General features: G+C 37.3%; 1 protein-coding gene across 1 annotated transcript in view; it reads left to right on the top strand.

The window, feature by feature from the left end:
- Positions 1 to 22,566, top strand: part of UNC13C (unc-13 homolog C) — a 580,271-nt gene that overhangs the window by 295,020 nt on the left and 262,685 nt on the right. Inside the window, exon 16 of the mRNA XM_036734862.1 lies at positions 18,428 to 18,555. Within this exon, the coding sequence (XP_036590757.1) occupies positions 18,428 to 18,555 (128 nt within the window). The remainder of the gene's footprint in view (positions 1 to 18,427; positions 18,556 to 22,566) is intronic.

Raw genomic sequence — 22,566 nt, 5'->3', positions numbered from 1 at the left:
GGAAGAGAAATAAGAAGGATGCGAGAAAACCATGAAAAACAAGTCAATGACTTGCTAAAGGAGACCCAAAAAAATACTGAAAAATACACTGAAGAAAACAACACCTTACAAAATAGACTAACTCAAATGGCAAAAGAGCTCCAAAAAGCCAATGAGGAGAAGAATTCCTTGAAAGGCAGAATTAGCCAAATGGAAAAGGAGGTCCAAAAGACCACTGAAGAAAATACTACTTTAAAAATTAGATTGGAGCAAGTGGAAGCTAGTGACTTTATGAGAAATCAGGATATTATAAAACAGAACCAGAGGAATGAAAAAATGGAAGACAATGTGAAATATCTCCTTGGAAAAACCACTGACCTGGAAAATAGATCCAGGAGAGATAATTTAAAAATTATTGGACTACCTGAAAGCCATGATCAAAAAAAGAGCCTAGATACCATCTTTCAGGAAATTATCAAGGAGAACTGCCCTGATATTCTAGAGCCACAGGGCAAAATAGAAATTGAAAGAATCCATCGATTGCCTCCGCAAATAGATCCCAAAAAGAAATCTCCTAGGAATATTGTTGCCAAATTCCAGAGCTCCCAGATCAAGGAGAAAATACTGCAAGCAGCCAGAAAGAAACAATTTGAATATTGTGGAATCCCAATCAGAATAACCCAAGATCTGGCAGCTTCTACATTAAGAGATCGAAGGGCTTGGAATGCGATATTCCGGAGGTCAATGGAGCTAGGATTAAAACCTAGAATCACCTACCCAGCAAAACTAAGTATCATGTTCCAAGGCAAAATATGGACTTTCAATAAAATGGAGGACTTTCAAGCTTTCTCAGTGAAAAGACCAGAACTGGATAGAAAATTTGACTTTCAAACACAAGAATCAAGAGAAACATGAAAAGGTAATCAAGAAACGGAAATTGCAAGGGACTTACTAAAGTTGAACTGTTTTATTTACATTCCTACATGGAAAGATGATGAGTATGATTCATGAGACCTCAGTATTAGGGTAGTTGAAGGGAATATGCATATATATATATATGCATATATATATGTTTATGTATATATATAAGTGAATGTGTATGTATGCATGTATCTATGTGTATATGTATGTATGTGTATGTATGTGTATATATATATATATGTAAAAGAGAGAGAGCAGACACAGGGTGAGTCGAGGATGAAGGGAAGATAGCTAAAAGAAATAAAATGAAATTAAGGGATGAGAGAGTAACTTACTGAGAGAGGGAGATAGGGAGAGATAGAATGGGGTGGATTATCTCCCATAAAGGTGGCAAGAGGAAGCAGTTCTAGGAGAGGAGGGGAGTGGGCAGGTGAGGGGGGAATGAGTGAACCTTGCTCTCATCAGATTTGGCCTGAGGGGGAATACCATACATACTCAGTTGGGTATCTTACCCCACAGGAAAGAAGAGGGAGGAAGATAAAAAAAAAAATAAAAGGCAGGGGGATGATGGAGTGGAGGGCAGATGGGGGTGGAGGTAATCAAAACAAACACTTTGGAAAGGGGACAGGGTCAAGGAAGAAAATTCAATAAAGCGGGATGGGTTGGGAAGGAGCAAAATGTAGTTAGCCTTTCACAACATGAATATTGTGGAAGGGTTATACATAATAATACATGTGTGGCCTAGGTTGAATTGCTCAACTTCTTAGGGAGGGTGGGTGGGAAGGGAAGAGGGAAGGGAATTTGGAACTCAAAGTTTTAAAATCAGATGTTCAAAAACAAAAAAACTTTTTGTATGCAACTAAAAAATAAGATACACAGGCAATGGGGCGTAGAAATTTATCTTGCCCTACAAGAAAGGAAGGGAAAAGGGGATGAGAGGGGAGGGGGGTGAGAGAGGGGAGGGCTGACTGGGGAACAGGGCAACCAGAATATACGCCATCTTGGAGTGGGGGGGGAGGGCAGAAATGGGGAGAAAATTTGTAATCCAAACTGTTGTGAAAATCAATGCTGAAAACCAAATATGTTAAATAAATAAATTGCATTAAAAAAAAAAATCTTACTCCTTTCTCATTCTGACTATGATACTACTTCTCTAGCAAAGTCACTTAAAATCTCAATATTCTTTGCAACTTTCTGAGTATGAGTTATACAGAAGGTGCCAACTTGCAATAATTGTAGGATTTTTCTCACCCAGGAGTTCCTTATGTCACCAAAATCACAGCTTTAGCCCCTATCCCTTATCCATTTAGGCTCTGTAGAATTTATATACCATTTGTATGGTACTTTTAGAACCTTTAATGTTTTATGAACTACATACTCACCTAACTAAGCAAAGAGGAAGACATAGTGAGGGATGGTGGCTTGTTCAAGGTTATACAGCAATCACAGTGAAAGAGCTATTACCAAATTATCCTGAAACCTCCACTAACCCCAGTAAACTGAAATCTGAAGCTTCTGCCTATCAAAGTATTTGAAAGGACTGCATTAAAAGAGAAATCAGGCCCCTGACATTGACCATTTTTGCAAGTATGAGTTAAACCTTCAAATCCCCTTGCCCCCCCAACTCATCTTAAGCAATTAATTGACTTTAAAATCAGTAAATAATTTATGATGAAAAACACAAGAACTGGCATAAAGCCAGATTCTACCTACCTGAATCAGGCCAAAGGGAACGATGCTGATGATGGTAATGGTGATGATGATGGTGATGATGATTCCTGGCATCATTTAATATTCCAGTACGTTTGTTCTCTCCCCTACCTTGAGTGTAAGAGGTGTAGGTCTGGTCTATTGGGGGAAATTGCTATTCTGTGACTTCTCCCCTGATTTCTTGTGATGTTTAGATTTGCGAGGATAGCACTGGGGAAATAATTTATTCCTAGATATAAGTAGATAGAGCAGAGTACCAAAAAGATACCTAGGTTTTATTCTCTTGGCTTGAACATCCAGGCTGCACATTGGTGTGATTAACTGAAATGAAAGAAAATGATATGCTTTTCTACCTAATTGTTGGTGAGACATTTTGGCATATTTTGTTGGCAAACAAAATGGGCTCTTAGCACTCAGTTCAACCAAGTGCCCTTGAAGAGTTTGGCCTTTGTTTTCTTGATTAGATTGGGAGTTCTTGGTGACCTCCATGCCTCAGGGGAGGGCCTAGTTTACACATGGGTTTGAATGACAGGTTTGAGACATCAGGCTTTTAGACCACGTGGGTTTAAGTCGCCTCTTTGTGACGATTTTAGGTCACATGGGTGAGTCCCTGAAAAAGATATAAAACCAGGGGTTGGCTTTCTCTTTTTTGGAGCTCTTACCCACAGTCACAGTGGTGCACGTGACTCTGGGCCAGCCCTTGTTATGAGCTCCCGGACTGAACTCATGTTGGTAACTATGAATCGTATTTGGTCTGTCTGTCAATGTTTGTAATTTGTTTGTATTTTGCTTTGAAGTTCAGGGTGCTGGCTTTTTCCCCTGAACTAAGTAAGGGTATTTGTATGCCAAATTAAAGTAAGCTTGTTAACCCCTTAATGTTGCTTTCCTTAGTAAAGCAGATCAAAAGAACCTATGCTGGCAGCATTCTTGTTGTTGGGCTTGTGTGGGTCTTTCACGCCCACAGCAGCTGCTAGCTGGATTGTTGAAACACATATCCTGTAGAATGCTGGCCTCGGTACCTGTAAGAATTACATTCAAATCTTGCTTCTGATACTTTCTAGCTGTGTGATGTGTAAGGTACTTAACCATCCATTACTCCCAGTTTCCTGATCTATAAAAAGCCAATAATAGTACCTACATTATAAATTTGTTGTGAGACCAAAGTGAGAGAATGTACGTAAAGCGCTTTTTAAGCTTGAAACAGTTATAAATGTGTCAGTTATTGACTGCATTTCAATTTACAATATAGCTTTTAAATCACCTAAGCAAACTATATAAGCATCTGCCGGTCACTGACAATTACATTTTAAAATGATGCATAATTTAGAACATTTAAAAGAATCCAGACACTTTCATACAATTAGGTATCTTTATCGCTAATTTTTCACTGTCATCACTACTTAAGTCAAATTCCAGGCTTTCATACACCTTTCTTGTTTCTAAGTACTACAAAAAGTTCTAGCATAAACAATTTGTTGTTTATGGGACCTTTCTTGGAGTATATACCTAGAAATGGAAGCTCTGGGTCAACAGATATGGATATTTTAGTCACTTTTTTCACTTGATTCCAAAATGTATTCTAGAATGGTTGAAGAAAGTTACAGTTCCACCAATGGTCCATTAGGGTGCCTGTCTCTCTATAAAACCCTCCCAATGTTGAACTATTGCAGTATCCTCATAATTAGTCTCCCTGTCCCAATTCTCTCCAATCTATCATTCACAGAGATGACATGTAAAGCCTCATTCCGACCATGCCACTTCCTTGCTCATGAAACTCCAGTTGGCTTACTCTTGTGACTAGGATGAAATAAAAACTCGCTTTTTTGGCTTCACAATCGGAATTCAACTTATCTTTCCAGATTGACTCCCCAAACCATCCCCAATGTTCATTATATTCTAGCTAAACTGGACTACTTGTGCTTCTAGGGATGTGACATTCCATCTTTCATCTCTTTCCCTTTGTTCTGGCTATTACATATTCTCTCTCCTTACCACCCTCTCTTGAAATCCCTGGCTTCCTTCAAGGCTCAGTTAAAGTTTTATTTCCTATGTGAAGCTGTTCCTAGTCTCCTTAGTTGTCAATGCTCCCCTCAGTACCAAATTAACTTGCATTTAATATATATGTGTGTATATAGTTACATTTGTATATTATACATATATACATATTATACATATATACATATTATACATATATACATATATATATATACATATACGTAAACACACATATCTACACGTAACTATAACTCTGAAAATCATTTAACCCATCAGTGCTCTAGGCAATTCTTTGAGACGATAAATGGTGGAGAAGGTGACAGTCTACTTTGGCACCAGGAGTAACTCCTCATAAGTTTCTTATACAGGTTATGTTAAAAAAAGGTTGTTTATTGACACATACTGTTTCTCCTCCGCATTTCCTTTCCCCACTTCCCTTGTTTATCAGCCACAGCCTCTTGAAGATGGGGATCAGCTTGGAGACTATGGAGGTACAACAGGTCACTCCATGTTTGCCATCCTTAGTCTGTTTTTAACTGTGCTTTTGAAGTTTTTACCACTGATGCCTTTTTGTGATGTCAGAGATAAGTTTGGTCTTTAGGAAAGTCCTTCATCAGTCCTTTAGACAGGGAGGATTCATTCTATTGTATATTGGATCCCTCCAATATCTACTCCCACTTGTCCTGTACTAATAGGCTTCCAGTTAGCCCTATTCACCACTGGGCCATTCTGCCTCTCTTGAGTGTTTCAGAGTCAGGAGTAAATGCCTGGATGAAAGGGGGTGGGGTTCAGAAAGAGAGAAAAGGTATAAATAGCCTCCTCTGCTAATAGGGAAAAACAATGTCGAGCACCTCAGCCTTTCTGATCCTTCACTTGAACCATCTGAAATGCTCTGTGCTACGCTTATGTGCTGACCACCTTTGGATCTTTGATGTGTGTGGTGAGTGAATTCTTGGGACTTTGGTTTTTGTTTAGGGGTAGAAGGGAAGGGAGTGAGGTGTTGGCCTGCTCTGCATTTGTATTTTGGTCCCTCAATATAAATGGAATTTTCTACATTACTTTTTTTGTGGCAGCTACCAAAATGAATATTTTAAATAGATAAATTACACAAAAAGAAACAAAAATTCTATGTCTAAATAAAAAGAAAATACTGGAAGATTTTGCCTAAGTTTATTTTGTTTACCCTCAGTAGAATGTTAATTCCTTATAAGTTGGGAGTAGTTTTGAATTTGATTCCAGTGCCTTGCATATAGTAAGGGCTTAATCAATGTTCATTGAATAAATGAATGAATTTAAAGAAATCACAATAAACTTTGCAAATAAAAATGCATTATGATTTCTACATATTTCTCATGATTATTGAGTTCCTATAATGGAAGCAAGTGAAGTACTGGTAATGGCTTAGAAAGGGGGGCAAGAGGAGATGGGGTGGAGGTAGAGAAAGGCAAGTATTTGTACATAAAGGAAAAAACAAAAATTTCAATTTAAAGAACTGAATATCTTAAACAGATTTATTGTATGTGCCCTGGGATAGACAAGGTAAAGAAAGAGTAGAACAGGAGGAGCCAAGGAACTGGAAATGGTCCAGAGTTTCAGAAAAGCTAGGAAGGGATCATTAGAGATGGAAGGCTAGAAAAAAAATGGTTAGAAAAATCAGAGTAGTGGTATTCCTAAGAATGACTTGGCTAGAAGAACTTTGATTTTTAAAACAAGGTGATATGCATAAGTTGCTCACTAACTTTGATTCTTTTGCAATAATTGCTAATTGTGAAAGATGTCCTACCTCTTTTGCATACTAAAGTCCTCTGAAATAGTGATATGGCTTCATCTCTTCTTATCCCTCTTCAACAAACTTAGATGCAGGCATTGAATGATAAAATCTTAGATTTGGAAGGGTCCTTAGAGAGCATTTTTGCAAACCCCTACCTTCTATAGGAATCTGTCCTACTCAATCTACGACTGAAGTCAAGAAGACTTTGCTTGAATATATTTAGTAACCAGGAGTCCATTACCCGTTGAGGTAACTCCTTCTGCTGATGGACAGCTCCAATCTTTATTTCCTCTATTGAAATGAAAGCAGACTCCTTCAAATTTGTTTGTTCTGGTTTTGCTTTCTAAAGCAACAGTTTATTCCCCTTTCTATATAATAACCCTTCACACAGTTGAAAATAATTACAAAGTCTCCTCTTGTTCTTTTATTCTCTAAGTTAAATAGTCACAGTTTATTTAATCATTCTTCATGTCATGGTTATCAGAATGCTCTTGATCCTTGTAATAAAAAAATAAAACTAAACTAAAAACAAACACACAAAAACTACTACCTGGTCATGCCTCTCTTAAATATATTAACTTTTCCTCTTAGAATGCAAGCTCTTTGGGTTTTGTTGTTGTTGTTTTTTTGTTTGGTTTGGTTTGCATATCCCAGAACCTAGGAGAATGCCTAGCACACAGAAAGCATTTAATAAATGCTTTTTATTTAATTACTTGATTGCTTCATTCATTCATTCATGCCTGTAGGTACATTTCAGTCTCTCAGTGCCTCTTTTGAAATCTAACAACCTGAATTTAACTCAGTACTTCATAGAAAACCTATTTTCTTTTTCATTCTTTTATGTGTTCACACATAAAAAAGCAGAGTCGAATCACTGAAGATTGGTATAGGATGGTACTGTGTGGAAAGGCTCTGGATTTGGGGTCAGAGGACTTGTGTTCAAATCAAAACTTACTACCTATGTGATCTTGAGCAAGTCATTTAACTATCATGGGCCTCAGTTTCCTCATCTGTAAAATAAGGGAGTTGGACTAAAGGGTCTCTAAATTTTCTTCCAACTCTTAATCTATGAACCTGTAAACAGATGTGTGTGTGTATCCCTATGATACAAAGTAAGTTTGTACATATTAGTCTGTAAAGCTGATAAGTTTACACTTGTAGGTAAACAATTATCATACCTTTCAAATCCATAGAACCATTTAGAGTCACTCTGAATAAACTGGTGCCAACACATTTTGAAAAACACATATTAGAAAACAAATAAATATATTAGCAATGAAAATGTTACATTTGCTTCTGACTCATGATCATCAGAACCCAATAAAGCAATGAACGCTTCATTAGACACTACTTTTAGAACATTGGTTTCATGATCTTGAATAGTAGAGAAAGGCATGAGGTATATCTTACTTGGGCAAGAGTGTATTTCTTTTGCTTCAATTGTCCTAAAAGTTGTAGTCTTAGTAATTTTGAATGACTGTAAATGACTTTCTGAGTTTGAATGAGACCTATATGCAAATAAGCATATTTCCACTTTTGTATACTTCTAAGTTCATATAAACGGGGGGGGGGGGAATCCTGTAAGCAAATTGGTCATTTAACAAGGCTTTTATGATCCCTGTTATTACCCCAAATTGTTCCATGTACCAAGATTTTCTCCTTAAAGTTTCTATAATTCTTATTATAGTAAAAGGAAATTTCTTGGTTTTCTATCCAAATAACCTTTTTGAAAAGTTTTCAGGCATTATTGTGATTTAAGAACAATGTTCTCACAATTCTCTTCAGTTGGGAAAAAGCAGTGTATTTATTCACTTAGGTATTCTGGTAACATGCTGGTGTCTATAAATTAGCATAAAATCCATTACTAGACCTCTGTCTATTTAGTGTGACTGTGGTGAAGAAGGCTCCTATCTTACAATCCTATAAGGTTTGTGTTGTTTTTTTAAAACTATAACAAGCCAGAATACTCACTTTTATACTTGAAACTAGGAAAAAACATGCTCTTTGCAAGCAGTTAGGTGTAAGGCTGAAATATAGGCCCTTCTTGATCATGAGAAGAGATGAAGATAGCCAGTCAATATCTGGTGATGGCACCCAAAAGGGGAAAAATTAATTGTCTTGTTTAATGAGCAGATGGCATTTACATGAAATAATGGCAGTTTGCTGTTTTGTTATGAGAACAGCTTCTGCAGAGAAACAGGCTTGTTTTTCTTGTTAAATAAGGGTCTCTATGAAAACTTCCTTAGATAATCAATAGGAGCAGTAAAATATATATCCTCACATTGCTCTTAAAATCCAGAACCTCTGGGTTCTAGTCCCAGCTCTGCTCCTTGATCATGAGAATTGGGATTTTTCCCTTAATTTTCCCTCTTTTGGCTTCAATATCTTTATACTAACCATAGTAATGGCCAGTATATAGTGCTTAAAGGTTTTCAAAGTACTTTACATATATCCTATCATTCGATCCTCTCAACAAACTCAGGAGATAGGTATTATTTTTATCTCCATTTTATTGAGAAGGAAGGTGATACTGAGAAAAGTTAAGCAACTGGCCAGGAGTCACACAACTAGGAAGAAATTGAGACAGGATTTGAACCCAGGTCTTCCTAAATACAGGTCCAACACTATCCACTGTAACACCAAGCTACCTGTAATCACCATCTTTAGGGTTTTGCTTTTGTTGAGTCATTTTTCAGTTTTGTCTAATTAGTGTAGTGGTTTGCCATGTCCTTCTCCATCTTGTTTAACAGATAAGGATCAGAGGCAAACAGGGTTAAGCAATTTGCCCAGCTGCCAAGTGTCTGAGACCAGGAGATTTGAACTCACAAAGCTGAGTCTTCTTGCAGACCCAACAGTCTATCTACTGCATCACCAAGCTGCCCTATAAAATGGGTAGGTTGGAATAAGTGTTCTCTAAGGTGATTTCCAGCTGCAACAATCCATGAGTTTATGTGACATCATTCTTCAAAGAATCTAAGAGGTGGAAGGAACTTCAGAAGTCATGTAGTATAACCCATACCTATATTTGCTCTATCTTATGTACATCCTTACCAGAACATAACATAATATTGTACATATGATCTGACCAGGGCAGAGTAATGCACAACTATGACCTTCTTTGTTCTTGGCCCTATGCTTCGATTAATATAGTATAAAGTTTGCATTAGAATTTTGTTTTATTTTTTCCTGTTTTGGGCTACATTGTTATTCTGCTGAGCTGTATAGAGTCTTTAGTTCCCTAAAATTTCCAGAGATTCTTCAGAGAATCTCCTACCTAGCCATGCCTCACTTTGTCCTTGAAGAGTTGGTTTTTTCACCAAAGTATAAAAGGTTACATTTATCTCCAAAAGCCCAAACCAAAACAAAACTTAGCTTTTTTCATTTCTTCTGTTGTTCTTCCCTACCTTTTTGGATTCTGATTTTGCCCTCCAGTGTGTTCTCTGTCCTTCTAAACTTAGTGCTATTTTTAAATTCAACATGTATGCAATCTATGATTTGATCCAAATTATTGATAAAAAGTGGTAAAATATTTAGAATCATGGACAGATAAATCTTTTTGAGCATTCTCCAGCAGGCCTCCATGATGACCTTGACACATTAGTGACTACTCTGAGTCTGGTCTTTCAACTTAATTTCTTAATGTGCCAAGCTCACATCTCTATATTTCTCATACGAATATGATTATTATATTAGATTGTAAGCTTCTTGAGAGAAGGGACTGTCTTTTGCCTCCCTTTGTATCTCCAGAGCTTAGCACAGCTTCTGACACTTAGGCACTCAGTAAATATTGATTAATATCATTTGCACTAGCCATCTACTTCTCCCCTAGCCCCATCGATGAAATGCCCTCCATCCTTACCTCAACCTCATAGAACTCTTCTTTTCCTTCAAGATTCAGCTTAGGTACCACCTTCTTCATGAAGCCTTTCTTGGTATTTCCCTCCCCCTGTAACTCTCTTTTATTTAAATATCTTACATTTATTTAGATTTATTCTCTTTATATTTGTTATGTATATGTTTATATGTATATATGTCATATCCTCCATCAGAATGTAAGCGCCTTGACAATAGGGATCGTTTCATTCTTTGTAGCCCTAGGGCTTCAGTGCCTGGCACATGGACACTAAATAAATGTTTAGTGATATATTGCCCTCAAGGACCTTACAATTTTCTGAAAGTTTGGGGGGAGGGGGAATCAACATTTCTTCATATCAATGCAGAACACATACAAAATGACTTGGGATGGGAGAGGAAGTACATTAGCAATTGGAGGAATCAGAAAGGCATCTTGAAGGAGCTGGGATTTGAGTTGAACCTTGAAAATGGCTAGGAGTTCTAAGAAACAGAGATAAGAGAGGAACCACGTTCCAAGCTTAAACAATGATAAGCTGTGACAAGGCATAAAGGATTGATCTGTACCAAGATTGTGCATGGATGCATAAGACTTGAAAAAATTACAGTGAGAATATGTGAGGAGAGAAAAGGGACTAGGACAGAACCCTTGGCTAAATCCATAGAGGGTAAGACAAGGATGGTAATCCTGCAAAGGTAATTGAGGATTGCTCAAATAGGAAGAAAACCATGACAACACAATGCTATGAAAACCCTGGGAGGAGAGATTATTCAGGAGATAGTGGTCAACAGTACCAAATGCTGCCAAGAAGGTAAGGATAAGGACTGGGAAAGGAAAAGGCTCTTGTAGGTAGCAATAGAAAGGTCACTGGTGACCTTGGAGAGAGCATTTTCATGAGTGGTGGAGAAGGAAACCAGTTTTCAAGAGACTGTGAAGCAAGCATGAGGTAAGAAACCACAGTCAATGAGAATCAACAGCTTTTTCTAGGAGACTTCCTGGAACAGGGAGGAAAGATACAGAATGATAACATGAGGGGATGATAAAGCCCGATGAAAGTTTTATTTTGTTCTTTTGTTTTAGGATGGAAGCGATCTGGCTATGTTTGTAGACAGCAGGGAAGAAGTCAATGAACAGGAGAGGTTGAAAATTAAGGAGAGGAGAGATAATTCGGGGAATAATCTGCTGAAGGAGATTAAAAGTGACATGATTGAGTGACGTGATTAAAAGTTACAAGCTTGCAGGAACAAGAAAAGCCACCTCTGAGAATAAAGAGTGGGGGAGAGGGAAACAGAAGTTGATGTTAAGGTGATTTGAAGTTGTCGATTTAGGGAAAAGAGGGAAGTCTGAATGGGTGACTTCATTTTTCTTTCTCCTCTGCTGAGAAAAATAGGTGAAAGTGATAGACCTGGCCTGAGAAGAAGAGATTCACAGTAGTGTTCAGGGGAGTGAAACAGAGATCTAAAAGTCTATTTTCATAACTATTACCAGAAGTGTAATTCAAACTCAGCACTTCATGACTCCAAAACCTCTGTAGAGACTCTATTACAATGCTACTCTTTTCTATCCAAGAATTTTGTCGAGGAGGCCTTTGTTTCCCAACAAAATTTTCTATTCCTTTTTGTTGAAACTTAGCTAAAGTATAGAATCAGCTTTTCATTTTATTGAAGCACTGCCTTGTCATTAAGACAGTGTTGGAGAACGGTGGAAAGCTAAAGTCAGTGTTGCTTCCTTCTTTATTGATTTTGGTTGTTTCTGCTCCAATCCAATGTTTGGAATATGATGGTGAGACAAAGCTGATGGCAGCTGCAGTCATCTTAACAGGTGCTCTCTCTGTGGGCATTAATAACTGCTCCAGGGATTTCTCTATAGGGCTAACACTTGGGGCAATGAGGTGTTAATGAAACCACAGAAAACCAAGGAAACCCTTGGACCTGGAATAGCTACATAGAAACTATTCATAACTAGCCCAGTTTTCATCAAATAGTCTTCAATCTACCAATAATAGCCTAGAATCTTAAAGGTCCTCTGAGGTCAATGAGAAGGTGTAAAAGGTGAACAGATGCACAGTAATGACTTTAATCTGTATCGTTTTCCCTTACATTCCTAAGGTCAGTAAGATGACCTTGGCACAACTGGAGGGAGACGTTAATTCTTCTAATTTGTGCCTGTAAACAGCACAGTTGGCTTTGGTTTTAATTATGTCAAAGAAACACTTAGGCTATAATCTAAGATGTGATCTCTCCATATTTACTATTAGTTTAAGATGTGGTGACAGGAAATAAGGTACAAGTGTATTGTTGGCCTGAGGGAGATGGGAATGAGGCGAAGGGTGATCAGGCAGTAATACAAGCAGCCAGGGCTGAGGGGTGGGAAGGAGAGAAAATAGATTCCTGTTAATTAAAAAAAGTAGGTGTGAAATGATGCATACACTTTTAGATGAGGTAACTGTACTATTAATTTTAATTAACTGTTTTACTTTGTTGCAAGAGACCTCCCATGAAGTAGGAGTAATTTTTAAATGTACGTAATATAAAACGAAGCACATCAGTAAAACTGAAAGTAACAAAAAATTACAGTTCTCCAACAACAACAACAAAAAGGCAAGTGAAGGGCCACAGCTCATTAGTGTTAGGAAGGAAAATTAGATATAAAATTCTGCAATAAGTCACTTTGGAAAAGAGGAAGAACATTCAGAAAATCATGTATATTTCTCACAGAATATGCTTGAGTATAGGAAAGAGAAAACATCTGCTCCCAGATAACGAAATCCCAAGTTTCAGATCCCAACAAGAGCTACTTTTATGAGGCAGAGAGAGGAGAATAGAGTATTTCTTGACACCACCAGACCACTCCACTTTTGACCTTGTTTCCCAGATAAAAAGGGAAGAAAGAGTGAATGAATGAGTACTCAATGATGTTAAGCCCAAATTATGTGCCTGGCATTATAATAGGCACTAGAGAAACAAATGTGAAAGTCACTGACGTTAAGAAGCTTATGTTCTAATGGTGGGGAGAGATAACACATAGAGGAAAAAAATATGGCCAAGGAAAGGAGTTTGGGCCTGGGCAGTGATAAAGATGGTGAGTGGAACCACAGGGCGATTGGTTGTCATCAACATTCCGGAAGCAATAGTTGTTTGTTTGTTTGATTGATTGTTTGTAATGATTAATACTTCAGGAGTTATAGGGAGAAAGCATGAGGGGAGAGGGGCAATGTGGTGGCAGGGAGGGAATTATGGCAAGATGTTCAAGGTAGATAGGTGAATGTAATTGGGTGGGATCTGAAATATGGTCTGGACCTAGCTAGATATAGTGGGTTAGATGAATTTACACTCACAAATCAGTATAGTTCAACCCCAGCGTCAAGTTCCAATGCTGAGTGAATTAACTTCCCTGGGGATTGGAGCATATCCTGGGGGTCTTGTCAGAAGGAAGTATTACAGGTGGGGAAAAGAGGGACAGCTGCATGACAGAAGGCAAGATGTCCCAGACATATTGTTGTATAAGGTGTAAAATCAGTGAGCATCTATTAAGTACCTATAATGTGCTAGGCAATGCTAAGTGCTTAGATAAGATGACTTTTTTGTTACCTTTTTGCATCTCTAGGCATCAGAGTGCCTACTACTATTACTATCTACAAATTTTGGGGGGGGAGGGGCATTAGGGTCCTCTTATCTCAGAAATGCTAGATATTTATTTTACCATTAAGGTTCTGGTGAGAGCAAGGGAATATATAAAAGTACCATGGAACTATGAAACACTACATAAAGTGGACAGTTATTATTGTTGATAGCAACATGTAAGTAATTATGAATTAATTTGGTTTATCCAAAGTAGAGAACCATTATACCTATTTTATCAGAGAGGCCTTGACATTATTAATTATGTGGCTTTATGTATAATTTGTCCATTTTTCTGCAAACATTTAAAAAATCATCTGCTTGACAGGCATCAACAAACACAAACATTTTCTTATAGAAAGAACATAAACAGAGGATTGTATAAGAAACTGAGTCTGTTACATTGAAAGAAATGGTGTCATACTCATATAGAAATTTCAGATTCCATCCAATATAACAATGTGGAAAGATCCCTGCTAGCCATATGTTAGCAGAAACGACATATCAACATTGTAAATGTTCTGTTGTATTTTTATTTATTTTGTTAAATATTTCCCATTTTAATCTGGTTCAGGATGCACTTGGTAATGTTGCTAAAGGCCACATGTTTAACACCTCTTCTGTAAAGCATGGTTTCACTTGAATCTGCAATAAATTTAACACAGTAGTACTAGCACTGAATTCCTTGTCTGAGTCCTCTTCTGAATGTCTGTGTATTTTTCTGTGTATTTTCTGTATTCTGTGTATTTTTAAAGTCTTTCATTGATGTCCTTTTCTTTTTTTCTTTTTTTGTGGTCTTTTATCTATTGGGTTCTTGTATTTACAATAAAATGTCAATCTTATTTTTTGTGTGTGCTATGTGTGCCAAGCCCCACTCTGTTCTGACCATCCAGAATCCTTAGTTAATGGAACCAAAGGATTATAGATTTAGACTTGGAAACAACTTTAGAGGACAGTTAATTTTACACATGAGGAAAAAAAAGCACTCAAAAAGGTTTAGGGTCTTGTCCAGGTTCACACATGAAGTAATTAGCAAAGCGAGGTTGTGAATTCAGGTCCTCTGACACTTTCAACTCAAAATGTTTTCAGTGATTTATTGCCTTATTCACCAGATCTTTTAGGAACTGCCCTACATGCTTTGCCAAGTTATTTTCTGTCAACCCGTCTTGCAACTATCATCCTCCTGGTTTCCATCAAGAGGTCTTTGATGGGGGTGTCTAAAGTATGACCACTCTTGTGTGATTGAGGTTGATTGGAGATAGAGATCATGGAAGTTGAGGTGGATGAACTGGGAGGACAAAGTATTCAAAGGGAATGGGAGTAAGGATGAAGAAGATGACTATAAGAGCTTATTGAGGAAGAGGAAGAATGACTTAGAAATTGATAAAAGATGGCAACTACAGGTCTGACTGGTGCTGGAGGGAACTTTAAAGAGAAACAGTCGTCGCTTAGTAACAGTGGCAGTGGAAATATATGAAAGTGGCAATAGGGAGCAAGGAGAATGGCAACTTCTCTTCCTAACGCTGTGTTCTAGATGTCAGGAGATAAGACAGCCTGATGGAGATGGTGTCAAGGAATGTTAATTTCTTCATGAGAAACCTAGGTTGCAATGAGCACCAAATAGAAAATATACAGAATGTGAAAAAAGATCTTAATTGAAAAAGGGTTTGTTAAAAATGGAGTATAATTCCAGAGGGCATAGTGGCAAAGGAGGGCAGGGGATACTGGAGAAGGCCGAGGCTGTGTTTACTATGGTGGGGGTGGATGATTTTGTCTTTGCCATAGTTCCCGTAGCGATTTGGGGCATCTCATATAGCATGGTGGAAAAATGAGCCCTGAGAGATAGGACAATCAAATATCCTATGAGCCAGCTGAGAAAATGTGCTGATTCAGCACTCTACCAGGGAGAGCAGATCTATCTCATCCCAAATATCTGTTCCAGGTCTATGTGTGGGCAATCCCTCCACTAATGTGATCCCAACACTTAGCCCTTTAGTAGATAGTTTCATAAGTTAATATGGCTGAAAAAAAATCAACCATTGGCCAACCTTCTTCTAATCAATTTCTCCAGAATTGTTGGCGCTTGTCTTTAAAAAGCAGCACACAGTCTGCCATTGGTTTCATACCCAGGTCTTTGTAGGACCTGGCAAAGCCGTTGTTCCAGTTGCATAGCCGTAAAGAACCCAACATCACTTCCATGCTTTCCATGCTTTGATGAAGCATCAGAGTAGAACTTTAAGAGAAGTCCTGAGTGACACTTTTGAAAAATTCAACATACCATTTTAAGGAAATGAAATAAACATAATTCTTACATAGTCTATAGTCATCTCTTCCTCACACATACAGACACTTTCCCCCCGCAAGGTTAAAGCCTCTATAGACTCTCTTTATACATAAAGAAAACACTTTGAGAAATTGTCCCTCTCCGGAGCCCAGTCAGTTTCCCATAAGCTTAATTGAATTCCACCACCATCACCAATCTTTTGGATGATGTTGTTATTATATGTACAGGAAAGTTACTGATTAGGAACCTGATTCATCAGAATCACTGCTCTAGGATATGTAAACAAGTCTAATGGGTAAATGAACCTTTCAGTTAATCCTGATAAAAAACATTCACAATCCAAAGTGCAACAGTGGCACCAAAAATAAATCCCTTGTGCCATGGAGCATATAAGACTAATGCAATCAGAAACATCTCTCAGACTTTTGAACTGACATTTATTTATATACCTTTGACTTTCTCTCCTTTTTAAAGCCTCCTGCTTGCAGGATGATAAGTTGGTTGTGATATTAGTCATACTATCAATTGTAATTTCCTTTCATTTAACCACGATATTTAGAACCAGTAACTGTTTTTTTTAGTAAAACTGCATACTCAGGGTGGTGATTAATGAGAGTACTCTATTATTGTCTCCTGGAACCATCAGAACTAATTTTATTTATACCTTGTTAAAATTCCCAGGGTTCTTTTGTTTCCTAAACTCTCGGGAAAGAGAAGTTGTAATTGAAGGTAATAGAAAATGCAATTAATTAATTGTGACAAAATTTAATGGAGACCTGTTTAAACTATTAGTGATTCAATTTCAGTGAAGACAACTCAAAAAAAAATAAATGAAATTACATAAATACCAATCTCATGGATAGGCTTTGACTAGTAAAGATCCACTGCTGTGTTTTGAGGCCAATAGTTTAAATGTATGGCCATAGTTCTGGGACCACCTGAGGCCACTAGCCTGTCATTAATTCTACAAAGTCAGCCAGAATCCTCTGATTAGATGGTTTAAATCCTTATATATTTTTCAGCAGAAAGTCTTCCTTGTCTGTTTGGCCGAATTTTAAAAGGTTAACAAATGCCCAAATGGTCCTGCAGGGAGAATACTTACTGAATGAAAAACCCATTGATCTTCTTCTCTGTGTTTGAGAGGAGTGTATAGTATCAAATTGGAGTTGTGAGTAAGGGTACATAGTTTGAGGGGCTGCTCTATGCTGAGTATGAACATTCAGAATCGGTTCCATCCCAGCACACCTTCAGACCTATAACAGAGAGTTCTGGAACACAACCAGTGTGCCAGTTTGAGAGGCTTTGATAGAATGAAAGATTCAGAGTCTTATTTATACAGTTCTGATTATGGAGACTAGAGGAAAGGGGTTCAGGGAGAAGGCATCTGAAATGATGGGTTCTTGGTCATTCAGCTAAAACTGTGCTTATGCATTTTATTTTAGGAGTTATGCAGATTTAACCAGAGTTCATTACTTGAGCATCCATAGGCTCTTAGACCCCAGTGCTTTAATTTAAGGTCTTGGGAAATAGGAACTGGAGACAGTGAAATTCAGTGTTCTTCTGTGGTTCCCCAAGTAAAGTTCTCATCAAAGACATTGACCGAAGGTGTTGTGAAAGAAACAATTTCTCCTATTAAAGGTCGCACAATCATAAATCGCACCAATCAGTGTAGAACTGTAACTAGCAATTTTGGCATTTATCATAAGTAACAAGAAATGAACCCTCAATTCAACTATAATTTGTGATGTGAAAGTAATAAAAGAAGTACTTAAGACATTCAGTAGAGGTGAGGATTAGTTACTATACTGATTTCTAGACTGCTAAAGAAGTAGGATTGCTAAGTTTTTGTACATTCTAATTTTTATACCCTGGGGCAAGGACCCCTTCCTTTTCCCTTCCCGTTAATCCACCCTCCTGGGTCACTTTCAGATCAGCAAGATTTTGGGGGGGGGTGGGGAGGCAGTCAGACGTAAGTAACTTGCCCAGTGTCACACAGCTAGTGTCAAGTGTAAGTGTCTCAGGCCAGATTTGAACTCAGGTTCTCCTGATTCCAGGGCCAGTACTCTATCTACTGCACCACTCAACTGCCCCACAAGATTTTTTTCCAAATGGCCTATGTCACTATCAATTTACAAATGATTACTCAACTAAGAAAGGGCATTTTATTTAGCTTCATTTACTTAAATAACCACAAATATTTTTTTCACATTTTTCTCTATTGTACACTGAAATGTAATTAAAATTATTCAATTTGACTTTTTTTGTATGTTGTGTGATCTTCTAAACAGAGTAAGAAACAGGATATTCCTCGAGAAGATCAGGGTCCGACCACCAAGAATTTGGATTTTTGGCCCCAGCTCATCACTCTGATGGTCACTATTATTGATGAGGATAAAACTGCGTACACACCTGTCCTAAATCAGTAAGTATTCTACTTTGGTAATGGATGGACTTTCCATTCAAGTGCATCAGCAAAACAAAATTAACTATTAAATTAAATTAAAAAGTTAAAATTAATAAAATTAAATATTACCACAAGAGGATAAGTTACAGTTCAAACAATCTAAAATTGTCTACAACTTAAATTTTAAAGAGCCTTTCTATATGTTTTTAATACTTGAATTAGCATGAAAATAAGATTAACTAATTTAAGATATTTAACTCTTTGAATACAGTCAGTGCCTGGCATAGTTAATGTGTTCATTGAATATCAAGGCAAAGTTTTTCTGACCATCTTTTTTTTCTTTAGAACCAGATCTTTTCTCCTTCTTTCTTGCATCTCCTTGCCCTTTCTTATCTATGCAAAGTAGAAAGAATATTAAAGATAAAATAAAGAGGAAACTTGACAATAATTAAGGATGCTTGTGTCTGAAAATCTCACCTTAAAAGAGTTAAAAGTATTCATTTTAAGTAACTGTTTAGATTAAATGTCCCTTCACTGAAGAACCATACCTGCATGCACAAAATGTCAGTTTGTCGTGTAAACATAGAGAAAATGCTCCTGAATTATTATTGTAAGATTTTACTGTACTATGCACTCATTGAGAACAAAATTTATGTATTATCCATCTTTGTATCTGTTTTTGCACATGGTGGATGATGATTAGGATGGAGATATGACATTTCTATAGCACCTTAAGTCAAAACAACCCTGTGAAATAGACAGTACAAGTGTTATTATCCTCATTTTATGAATATGGAAACTGAGGTTTAGAGATGCAAAGGCATTTGCCTAGAGGCAGTCAGAATAAGAATCTAATTCAGGTCTTCTCACTGTAAGGCTAAATGTCCTTTCTGTTGTAGCCTTCCCTTTAATGCAAATCTGCTTAATTAATGACTTCTTAGCTTCATTATCATTGTCCAAATTGACACAACCCATTTGTAATTCTACATGAATTTAAATGGGCTTCTCCTTCATTTATATTATTCTTTGATTTTCAGGTCCTTTCCCTAATTCTTTCCTTTATCATTTTATAGAGAAGACTATAGTGATTACCACCATCAGACAGGATACACTAAGTGCTTACAGGAACATGCTATTAGCCTATGTGCTAAATGAACAAGTAGGACAAATGTGGTTCTTGCCTCCTAGGGCCTTACAATCTGGCTTTGAAAAGTATGTGCAATGATAGGATATTGGCACATTAGTAGATGTGAACATGATAGATTTAAGTAGGTGTATTTATGATGAGGTTGCTATTTTGATAGCTACTGAATGAGCTTCTTAGATATGTTGAAGAAAATAAATTTGATAAAACATCTATATTCAGTAAACTGTAAGTTCTTTGAGGGTAGGCGCTGTTATTTTTTGTCTTTGTATTTTTGCTTAGAGAAGTACTGTGGTATAGAGGGTAAGGAGTTGGCATAAGATTGCTTTCAATACTTATCTCTAACATTTTTGGATTTCTTTTTTACTTTGGGCAAGTTACTTAGCCTCTCATTGCCTGGTGTTCCCAGGCAAATTTTTGAGGCTGTAAATTGCAAAGCAAGGATAGTTCTCCATTGGTAGAGAGACTTTTTACACTGGGAATTCCCTATATTAATGAAATCACAAGCCAAGTCCAAAAGAGAAAAGGAAGAGGAAGATGTATAAAGAAAAGGGGGTGATAAAGAAGGTCCCCAAAACTTAGCACAATGTCTTTGCTTGTAAATACACCTGTTAAATTAAGAGTTATTTTTAATCAAGGTAATGATCATTCATTCCTATTAGAATTTTGCTATCAGGAATATAACTTCCAAGATAACTGGTAATACCTTTATACTTACTGAATTTCAGAAACCAACATAGGACTGTTGCTATTCGGTTGTTTTGGTTATTTCTGACTCTTCCTGACGCCATATGGGGCTTGCTTGGCAAAGATACTGGAGTGATTTTGCAGTTTTCTTCTCCAGTTCATTTTACAGATGAGGAAACTGAGTCAAGCAGGGTTAAGTGATTTGCCTGGGGTCATGCAGTTAAGTGTCTAAGGCCAGATTTGGACTGAGGAAGATGAGTCACCTAGCTCCCTACACACAGAACCAGTAAAATGTCTATTATAAAATGTTAGGATATTAATTTTTTCACAACTCTTTTTTATTCACCGTATTACCCACAGATAGCCAGTTTCTCAGTTAACAGTACAATCTTATGATCCATATTGTATATTATGCATGTTAAATTCAATCCTTAAATCAGCAGCCCACTATATAGTGGTGCTCAAGATTTTGCTTATTAGGGGCAATAACATATAAGTGTGGGTACTGAAACTGGGGTGGGAAAATTGTCATATTTACATTTCAGTTTGTTTTAAAGTAATCTCTGCTACTAAATGAGACATGAAGTGAAAGAAAAAGATTGTGAAAGAAATGTTGTGTCTTATGATACCTAATATCTAATGAAATGAACCCAAAAAATAATTGAGCAATTCTTCCTTTGGTCTGACTCTGGAGTTTTTGATGTTTAGTGAAAGTCTGGACTGTGGTTTATTCTGCTACTGACTCAGTACCCTAAAGCTGCCATATTGAAAAGGCTGTACCAATGTTTTTGGATCCTTCTTCCTTCTTTTTTTTTAATATTCTCCCATCCTCCTAAATGGCATAAAGAAGTCTGCCTGAAGACAAGTGCTACCTGGCTTTGTTGGCCTCTCTAGCACCAACCCTCATCTGGTTTGATTTGATTGTGTGTTTCATAAGGTTTCATAGGAATTTGTGCCATGATTTCTCTTTTGTTGTTAATCTCCATAGCCTCTTAGATGAGGAAATAGCTATTTTCTGGACTAATGTAATTGCTAATAGTAGAAGTAGAAAAAAAAAAGGATACAACCCCATAAACTACTTCCATAGGTACTAGGGTTTGAGGCAGTAAGGACAGAAGTACACTGGTTGTTAGTTGTAGCCCAATTGTATAACTACTGTTAATTCCATGGCCACATGTATGCATTATCCCTCCCAAGACAGCAGGCAGTTTAGAGCCTTCCAAACCATTTGGTATGCACATACTTTGAAATAGTGCTATTAGTAATAAAAAAAAACAGATAACGAGTTAAATACAGCTCTGCCACTACAAGAGGGGTTATAGTTAATTAAAGAAATATTTCCACCCTGCTTTATGAAGGGACATATATTATTGCCCAGTGGGTGGTGGAGGATAGCCATCTAGCAAAGGAGAAATGGTACTTTAGAGTCCAAAGAAGCTTGTTTTGACCCTTCAGTCAATAAACATTTATTGATAATGTAAGGAAGCTATCACTTTCCTCCCTGCCAAGTGGCTCAGTAAATGCTGGGTCCTGGAAACAGGAAGGCCTGAGTTCAGATGTGGTCTCTGAAACTTTACTAGTTGTATGACTCTGGTCAAGACACTTTTCTTGGCCTGTTTTCTCAACTGTAAAATGGGGCTAATGATAATGATAATAATAATAATAATGACAGCTTCCACCTTGCAGAATTGGAGTGAGGATCAAATGAAATAATATTTATAAAGCATTTAGCACAATGTCTGGCTCATACTAGGTGCTCTCTAAATGTTTATTCTCTCCTCTGCTTCCATTTTGCTGGGTGATCTACTGTAAAAGACTTGATGTGACTGACTTCCCTCTTGCTAATTCCAATAGTCTTTTTTTTTCCTGCTTCCGTCTTCCTTGACCTTTTTGTAGTATTCAGTACCATGGACATATGTTTCCTTGAAAAAAAAATATTGCCAATGATTATGAAATTTTAGGCAAGAAATAAGATCATGGGAATAGAGGCTGGGTTTTTGAACTTGTTTTCCTTTGAGGCAAAGCATTCAGAAGGGAAAATTTTATTCAGAAGTGAAGCAAAGAAGATGATGTCTGAGAATGGGATATGGACTGCTGGACCGTGGCTTAAAATCTAGGGATGGCAAATTTGATTCCCACCAAAACGTCTCTCCCAGACATACCCTTCCCTTCCTTTCATTCACATGTATGCCCCTACC

Source organism: Trichosurus vulpecula, chromosome 8, assembly GCF_011100635.1.
Source record: "Trichosurus vulpecula isolate mTriVul1 chromosome 8, mTriVul1.pri, whole genome shotgun sequence".
Lineage (NCBI taxonomy): Eukaryota > Metazoa > Chordata > Mammalia > Diprotodontia > Phalangeridae > Trichosurus > Trichosurus vulpecula.
Note: the sequence above shows the minus strand (reverse complement) of the source record. Positions and strands in the feature narration are given on the sequence as shown.